Genomic DNA, 9,265 nt, shown 5'->3' on the forward strand with positions numbered 1-9,265 from the left:
ATTATGGGCCAATTTTATTGATATCGGCACAACAAACCAAGATACAAGTAAATCTACTATTCGAGAGGTAGATCGACTCTCCACAAACCCTAGGCGCCGTTAGGAACACTATAAAGAAATTACTCCAAAATACAAAAATGACATAATGAAAATAAAACAACCTAATTAATCATAAATAATCCTTCCTAATTTCCTCCCAAATTTGAATTCAAATCGGCACTCTTTCTTTAAATAAACCTCCTAATTCCCTCCCAAAATCTGAATTCAAATAAGCTCTCTTTCCCTAAATGAACCTTCCTAATTTCCTGTCAATTTTGATTTTCTATGATAAGTAGTTAAAGGTTGAATTAATCCCCTTTGAGCCCCCTCTCTCCTTGCCTGCCGACCACACTAGTGGGGCCCATAGAGCTCTTATACTGGCCAGCTAGACCGGGCCCCCTTGCTTGGGGCAGGTTGATTGACTGGATTGACTCAGTCGGTCCATCAATACTTCCCTCCTAAAGAGTCACCTTGCCCTTAAGGTGAAACCAAAGAAATTAATATTGAATCATCTGTATGGTTCTCATGTTGCTTCATAGGCGGGCATATTGGTCCACTCAATTAGCACTTCTCTAGCTCCTTCGGTTGTCAAGCGAACTCCTCTCACTTTCATATGCTTTAGGATCACCTCCATTTCTTCTGTCAAGGTCATCGACAACGTCACTGATGGACTATGCTCACCAGTAACTTTCCTCAACTAGGACACATGGAATACTGGGTGTATGTAGAAGTAGGGGTAGTTGCAAATGATACGCCATGACACCAATTCCCTCCACAACCTCATAAGCTCATAATACAATGGAGATAACCTTTCATTTCTTCTTCGAGCTAAAGTCTTCTATTTGTAGGGTGGAATCTTCAAATGTACCTTATCACCCACCTCAAATTGCACATCCCTTGTATGCCCGTCAGCCTGCTTCTTTATAATTTGTTGTGCCCTCAGTAGGTGCCCCTTTAGCTCTCCTAATATGCTATCACATTCTTCCAACTATTTTTGCACTGATAAAATTGGAGTGCTCTTAGTCTCGTAGTATACCAGGTGAGGAGGATTTCTTCCATAATTATTTTGAGGGGTGTAGTCTATGCTGCACTATGGTAGGATGTATTGTACCAGTACTCGGCCCAAGGTAACCACTTCACTTAGGACTTGGGTGTTTCTGATACAAAACATCTCAAATAAGTCTCCACACTCATGTTCATCACCTCGATCTGCCCATCCATCTGTGGAAGGTATGCTGTACTTCTTTTCAAAATGGTCCCCTGCATTTTGAAAAAAATGGCTTAGGAACACCTTATCTTTATCTGACACAATGGACTTCGAAATTCATGTAGGCAGACCACCTCTCGAATAAATGTTGCTACCACTAAAACTGCTGTGTATTGGTGTCGTGAGGAAATGAAGGGAACACAATGGACTTAGCATATCCACTTTTACCAAAATCACCAAAACCCCCTCAATTTTGATAAACTTTCAACGAAATCCATGGTTATCTCTTCCCACATCTTCTTGACAGAAATTGCATATATTTTGAGTCAGAGGTTGCAGAAGTCCTCCTAGAGCCATTACCATATATTTGTGTCTCTGACAGAAATTGCAGCTGATCACCATATCCTTCACATCTTTTTGCATTCAACTGCTAGCCTGCGATATGTCTTTTGTACCCCCGAGTGCCCACCTATGACACTACTGCGAAACTCCCATACTAAGTGGGATACATATGGCGACATCATCGGTATCACCATTCATCCTTGGTATAATAATTTTTGATTGACTAAGGTATAACTTGGATGGCTACAATAAATCTCTCATGATTTTCTCCAATCCTTCATCTTGTTGACTTTTCCTTCCAATGCCTCCAGGTCCACAACTAAGAGAACAAATACTCCACAACTAAAATGAAAGATAGATGTAATTCTTCTAATATAAATCATGGAGTGTGACATACCACGTGCTATAAATACTCCACTCTAGGCTTGGCAAATGAGCACTTCTTCAGATTGACAAATAAGTGGTGGTTCCTCTGAGTAGGTAACACCAATATCAAGTATTCTAAGTGCTCCTCCTTAGTCCCGCTGTAACTTAATATATCATCAAAGAAGATTGACACAAACCTCTGCAGATATGGTTGGAATACCCTGTTCATCAGGGGATAGAAAGTAGCTGGGGCATTACTGAGGCCAAAAGGCATCACTAAAAACTCATAGTGTCCCTCATCAATTCTAAATGCCGTCTTGAGAACATCCTTGAGCCTCATCTGGATCTAAGGGTACCCTGAATTTAGATTAATCTTCGAGGAAAACTTCTCCCTAAAGCTCATTCAGCAACTTATCAATCACTTGAATAAGAAAGTTGTTTAGCACATTACCCTGAAAATTTTTTTTACTCTCCTATAATTTTTTTTTTACTCCTATAAATTTTTTTTTTGAGGGCCCGCCCCTTAAACAACATGTGGTTCCGCCCTTGTATATGTTATTGCCTTAAAATAGGTAGAATTATATAAATAACATTTTGATTATACGATATTTAAGTTAACTAAGATAAATTCATAAATATTATATATATTAGACTAGAATTCAAGACCTATTCATTGCTAGCTAAAGCTTACAACCAACAGATCAAAATGAACTATGTAAATCTAATTATTTACAAAACTACCAGACATTTTACTTTTTTTAACTATTAAATTTATGACATAATCAAAATATTTGAATTTTGGAATTTGATGTAGGAAAAAATTTAAGGAGTTTTATAGTTCCTTTTAATATATGAGTTTCAATTTAAAAAAAAAAAAGAATATAAGAGGATGTTAATATTGTAAATAGCACAAATTTGAGTGTTATTTATATAATTGTCTAAAAAATTATTCATAAAGATTTACTTTAGAATATTTTAAATTAATAAAAGCTTTAAAATTATTATATCTATTTTTAGATTAATATTATATTTTTTATTAAACTGTATTGAATTTATTTCTTAATGATAAATTATTCTATCTTAAATTTCAATATTTGTTATATTTATAAAATATTATTATATCTAACCTTAATTAACATTATATATTTTGTATTTAAATCTTGCTATATTAATTTTGTAATCATCTTAAAATTATAATTTTCTGAAAAAACTAAATGATAAGTCATAAAACATATAATTTTTATATTGTCATTTTTTCACGTTAAAATTGTGCTTGCCTATGGAACAAAACCTGCGGCGGATAACGGCCATTAACGGATGTTGCCGGCGCTCACGGCGAGGTGAACGTAGGCCCTCCGACGCCGACGCCGTCTTACTCGGGCAGAACTTGGTGGGCCCGGCTACAGCGTGAAATATTGAAGTTGTCCACTAAACTGACAGTTATGAGCTTATACTGTGCCAGTGGTGCAGAATTAACCCAACCGGACGGTGGTCCCTTGTCGGGTTTCTTATCTTGTAGCGGTTCAGCTTCAGGTGGGGCGGGCGGAAGCCGCGGGAGCGTTGAGATGTTCCGCGGTGCTAGATAAAGTTGTTTAGATTTTAGCGGAGGTAACGGTCGTTAATTGGAGGGTTAACCGCGGAGGGATGATTAGCTGTGATTAGAGTTCTAAAGAGGCTTGTATTAAGATAATGATTGATTAATCACGTAATTTACATGTGTTTAATGAACTTAATGCAGAAATTAATGTATTAATATGCGAATATTATATGTTATTAAAGTAAGAATACTCAATTTTAAGTCTGGGAAGAAAATACTAATTGAAAATTGAATAAGTTTATATAATTGAGCAAAATCAATATATGATAATGAGTTTAACTGTTTAAGGATTGTACAAGGTCGTTAAAAAAAATTCTAAAAATAGTCTCTAATTATGTAGCAATTATTACGTCAGGTCACCTGACGCGTCCAGAGACCAATAATCACGCGCCACATCACCTGAAACTCGTTATTGACCACTCGGTATTGCTCGGTATATGTTCGGATTTCCGGTTTTTTGTCCGGAGTAATAATTACTCCTAATTATGGCTTCGTTTTGAGACAAATTTTGTCACTATTTTTTTATTATTTTCAAGAAATTTTTATCTCTGATTGTTTCGAACTTTAATGGAGTTCAAGGCTTTGATTGAGATGGTTTTCTTGATGCTTCTTAAAGCAACTTTCTGCTTTAAGAAGCAGCAAGAAAGCCGTCCAAAACGAAGCCTAAATCGAACCACAAATAAGCCAATCATCAGCAACAAAATATGTCTGGTAGGGCAAAGACCAACAATTAGGTAATTAATCCAAGGGAAAGCAAAAGTGTTAATAGAATAAACGATGATAAGAAAGTATAGTAACTGAACAAACGATGATATAATAACGTTGATAGGGCAGTGCAGTAATCCATGCAAGTTAACAAAATGGAAAGACAGAACTCAAGGTCTTCATGGTGATTTTCAATGGATATAAAGTCCACTACTGGAATGCCTGTAGCGCGCATCTTTCCTTGGATCCATGAGTTAATGGAAGATCTTTGATGGACTTAGGGCATCTCCAACCGAAAATCTCATTTTTCACTTCAAAATACGGTGAAACTAAAAAATGGTGCGATTCTTCTCCAATCGAACTTCATTTTGCGCCCTTTGTAGAAGGTAGCTGTCTTTTTCTCTTTCGCGCGTTTCTTCAACAAATCCGGTAGAGACAGAAAAATAACGCATGCATGTGAACAGTGTGACGCCAGCGCCAATATGGCGTCGCACTATCACCCGCAACCAAATATTGAAAGTTTTGCCATTTGGTTGGAGCTCGCAATCGATGTCATTCATGCGTTTGAAGTTCGGTTGGAGAAAGACCTTATATTCCCCTTCCCACCAACTTCAGTGATCACAACTGATATATCTCTAATTTATCCAACTCTTTTATTAGAAGTTTCATAAGTGACGTTACAATTACCTGTGATGATGAGGACATGTTGAGTGGAATGAAACCTCAGATCCTTAAATATCCTCTTTTCTTCTCAAACCAAGCCATATATGATTGAACTAATAAACAGTAGGCATATTAGCATAAGCAAATTATCAGATATCACATGAAATAACATTACAAAGTTTGTTGAACTAAATCATTTTTGTTATGGTTAGCATTTGCTTTTTGATAATGATTTGCTTCCTCCCCTCATGGATGTCTACCAAAGAAAACTTTGGTTTGGTTATATGATCACCATGATCAATCACTTAGACTTCGTTTTTATTGCTGTTTCTTAAAGCAGGCTTTTAGTACAAACCAAAAAGCTGTTTTAAGAAGCAGTAACCAAACCATCCCAAACAAAACCTTAATATATGTGCAATAACATATTCTACCGAATCCTGCAGGCTTTTTGCTCTTCCTATTTGAAGTATGTTTCGCTCTCTTTCCTGATGCTACAATTAATTTTAGTAATCTCGTGGCTCCCTCTTTACTGTACATTTAGTCATTTACATACAACTCCACCTTTGTGAATGGAATTGAGCTCAGGCTTTCATGTTGGTGAACAGCTATTGCTCTTCTTAATAAATAAAATAATCAAATACAAATGAAAAATTAGCCTTAGTAGGAAGGTGACGTTTGATGTGAGCTTCATGCATAAGAAAACAGTCAATTTCATAACAAAACAACATTTCTTTTGAGTACATGCAGTCAAAGGACAGAGAGGTAGAGATTTGAACAACTTTTTCAAGAGTTCCAACAGCTGCAACACACCATCGCTACCTCTAAATATTAAAAATAGGAGACACATTCAACACCTCAGAGCTGAAGCTAGTAGCAAAGCAGCCTATGATTCCAGAGAAATTATTAGGTGCAGAGACTAGACGTAGAGGTATTTCCGGACTCCAATAAAATGTTGACACGTGGAGTGGACACGTGAATATTCAATTAGATTTATTTTTTAATTTATATATTTAATGTCCACATAACTTTAAGCAAGCGGACCGAAAGCGCAAGTACAGCACAGTCAAAAAGCACAACAAAAGAGCATTCAAAGCACAACTAAAGTGCAACTAAAGCACATGTAAAGTATAAGTAAAGCGAACAAAAAAAATACAATCAAAGCGTATTACACATGTCAAACTTTAAGTGGATGTTCGAATGTATCTTTACGGATTCAATTGATGCAATTATGCTCAATCACAAAACAACTAGACAGATTGTGAAGGAGACCTTAACAATAAGAGCTGACGTAGGACAAAACTGAAAAAGGGAAACGCTCACTGGAAAAATGAAACCAGCTAAATATCAACATGTGTATATATCTGAGACAGCTAAAAGAAAAAAAGAAGGCCAGTATGATGCCAACACAAGGAGACTGGAGCAGCTATACCATGGAGAAAGGAGACCTTCCTACTACTTTGTTCATCAAGTTCTTGAATGCAAAAACTCAGCTAAGGCAATTACTTGATCCCACATCTTGGGCCTGTTTCCTGCTATTCATCTCATCATAGAACCCAATGTGACAGTTTTGGTTTGCACATCTGTTGTGGGTGATAAGCACATTGCTGCTCAAAATTAGTCATATCTCGTCGGGCCAATAGAATCAGCTTTCAATAAAAGATCAAAATTAGATTTTGTTTGGGACGGCTTTCTTATTGTTTTATAAAGCAATTTTTTAGTTAAAAATATGTTAAACTAAAAAAAAATTGTACTAACAATTGTTTCAGAAGACAATCAGAAAGCCGCCCCAAAAGAAACCTTAGTGATGGCACTAATTTATGATTACTTTCACAGTCATTCTAAACAAGAAAAGCCCTCGATCTTATAAATATGAGCTTCCAAAGCAGAGTACAGCAAAAAAGTAAACGAGAGAGAAAAGCTTATGGTTAAGAAATGTGGAGTAGGAACAAATTTGGTTTATAGCATTTTGAGAAGGGTGTAATTTGATAAATTTGACTAGAATTTAAAATCGTCCATATTAATACCTTTGATCATAGATTGATTATTCATTATAAGCAGCTTACACAACTCCCCTTGGCCTAGTGGTTGAGAGCTTAGGCTTCCAACTAAGAGGTCCAAGGTTCGAGTCCATGTGTATGCGTTGTGTGTGTGAGTTTGCCTTAAATGGCCTAAATGTAAAAAAAAAAAAAAAAAAAAAAAAAATTATAAGCAGCTTAATAATGTTGAAATCAAATTATATTGGGCTCTTTGGATTCGTTTTATTGAGCTACTCAAATTGACCATAAATACACAAGATTTGAAGATCATTTGGTCATTCATTTCACATTCAAAATTTTCAAATATAATTAAAGTGATTAAATTTGAGTTCATTTGAATTCAAAATGGGTCATTTGTGATGTTAACAGTTCATCTCATCAAGAGGCTCAACTTAGAACTCAACGCTTAGTTTCAGAAAACATATTTTACAAATTCAAACAACCAAATGAGCAAACAAGATTAGCAAAAACAACATTGAAATATGAAGATATCAAGTTTCTGGGATTCTGAAGTAGCGAGGTCCAGGCTTGAAGGGATCGGTTTCCATATAGGCCTCAGAACGGTGGAAACCAGCGTCATTCATCCTGTTACTGAGCACATGAAAGATGGCCTTCTTGGCACCATACTCATCCCGATTATTCTCCACATAGGCCGTAGCCTCGGCGGCCACCTCATTGACGAAGGTGAAGCGGTTCTCCTCTGAAAGCAACAGCCTTTCTATGTCAAGCGACATTATCGTCCCCGTCTCCCTTATTTTTCTTACCTGCTCCTCAAGAAAAGGGACCCGATCCATCTTGTACTCGATCTTCACGTCTCTCTTGCTCTTTTGATTAAAGCAAATTTGTCCGATTTAGCAGCGGAAATCGATTAGGAAAAGAGGGGTTTTTTTTTTTTTTTGTTTCTGTAGGGTTTGAGTTTTGGAGAATACCAGTTTCCTGCGCCTCCAGATCCGTCTTCCGTTGTGGCCCTCTTTCTGCGAATTAGGTAATCGGTGAGTTGAGAGGGCGAGGTTATGAAGAAATTTGAAGAATATAAGGTGGATATTGATACCTGGGATATGGCGGAGATGGACATTGGGCGAAAGCTGGATATCCATGGGGAAGCCTGCAAGAAATCATGGTGGAGGCGCAAGGTAAGATAAACTAGGCGTTAGGAGGGATAGAGAGAGTTGAGAGAGACAGGCTTACGGTTGAGGCGGGCGGAGGAGGAAGAAAGAGTGGAGATCGGCTGAAGGGTAGAGCTTGGAGTAAAGCCATGCTTTCTGCTTGATAAGCTTTTCTATGGATTGATTATGGCGATTGGCTCTTTAATTTCTATGAAAAGTGGGATTCATTTTGAAGATAAATTTAATTTAATTTGTAATTTTTTTGTTGCATTGGATTGATGATCTAAAGGTAGAATTTTTTTTTGAAATCATACATACCACAAATTTTGATGTCCTTGAAGAAAAGAAATATCTTGATCTTGTATTATTTGTGATAATTTTGAATCCTAATTAATAAGATATGATAATTCTCTTGGATGGCACCATCATAATTGGATATCTAAATGAAAAGATGTTAAGTGTGATAACACTTATTTCTTGATTTTCTCATTCTACATTGTTGAGTTGTGGTACATATTGATGTTAAGTAGAGTGGAACTTTTAATCTTATGGTTTATTGTTTGAAAAGTCAATTTTTCTAATTTCTAGAAAAGCTATTGATAATTTTTTTAGGGTTGTTGTAGTTTTGTCCTTAATATAGCATTTTTTTCATTTATCTTTTGTTCATATATTCTCGTATAATTTTGGGCAAATGTGTTATAATCTGGACCATTCGGTCTAGGCACTTGTACAAACCAACAAAACTCGTGACCTAGCCCCCTATTTGCACGGAATAGGGCCGTCGAAACACACCTGAGACCTAACCGACCCTCTTGTTCCCTTCTTCACATGCTAGAAGCGCCGCAAGCGACAGAATTGACAGCCACGATCCCCTTTGTGCAAGACTAGGGTCATCTGACCGTCCGCCTCATCCCACGATCTACCGGTCTTCAGCTCATGATTTCTTTCTCTATTCGACGGATTCTCCCACCTTGCTCCTCCCTCTCTCCATATAAGCAAATTGGAAGCGTAGGGTATCAAATTTGCTTCCCCTTTTCTGCAGTGGCCACCGAATCTTTCTATTTTTCTTCTTCTTTTTTCCTTTCTCTCAAATTGTGGCCACAAAAGCTCTCTATCCTCTCTCTTTTTTGCAGCCATTTGATTCTCCCTAGCTCTCATAGCTGTCATCAGAGGAAGTTTTCAACCTTCCTATCTCCTTCAATTG

The 9,265-nt window shown here is 36.9% G+C and overlaps 1 protein-coding gene across 1 annotated transcript; it reads right to left on the reverse strand.

Annotated features, from left to right (window-relative positions):
- Window positions 1-7,312: 7,312 nt before the first annotated feature.
- LOC110102801 (protein PLASTID TRANSCRIPTIONALLY ACTIVE 7) lies at window positions 7,313-8,298 on the reverse strand. The gene is made up of 4 exons (XM_020831284.2): window positions 8,144-8,298; window positions 8,007-8,060; window positions 7,885-7,929; window positions 7,313-7,779 (listed from the first exon to the last, which is right to left on the reverse strand). The coding sequence occupies exons 1-4, from the start codon at window positions 8,210-8,212 to the stop codon at window positions 7,447-7,449; spliced, it is 501 nt and encodes a 166-aa protein (XP_020686943.1). The 5' UTR covers window positions 8,213-8,298; the 3' UTR covers window positions 7,313-7,446.
- Between the last annotated feature and the right edge of the window lie 967 nt (window positions 8,299-9,265).

This window comes from Dendrobium catenatum, unplaced genomic scaffold, assembly GCF_001605985.2.
Source record: "Dendrobium catenatum unplaced genomic scaffold, ASM160598v2 original_scaffold_130886, whole genome shotgun sequence".
Lineage (NCBI taxonomy): Eukaryota > Viridiplantae > Streptophyta > Magnoliopsida > Asparagales > Orchidaceae > Dendrobium > Dendrobium catenatum.

What these genes read in the sequence shown, in the direction of transcription:
- LOC110102801 (XM_020831284.2), bottom strand. Translation starts at nt 8,212, where the DNA reads ATGGCTTTACTCCAAGCTCTACCCTTCAGCCGATCTCCACTCTTTCTT. An exon ending in CTCCTCCGCCCGCCTCAACC is followed by an intron (nt 8,061 to 8,143) that starts GTAAGCCTGTCT and finishes GATTTCTTGCAG; the next exon opens with GCTTCCCCATGGATATCCAG. An exon ending in TCTGGAGGCGCAGGAAACTG is followed by an intron (nt 7,780 to 7,884) that starts GTATTCTCCAAA and finishes TTTAATCAAAAG; the next exon opens with AGCAAGAGAGACGTGAAGAT.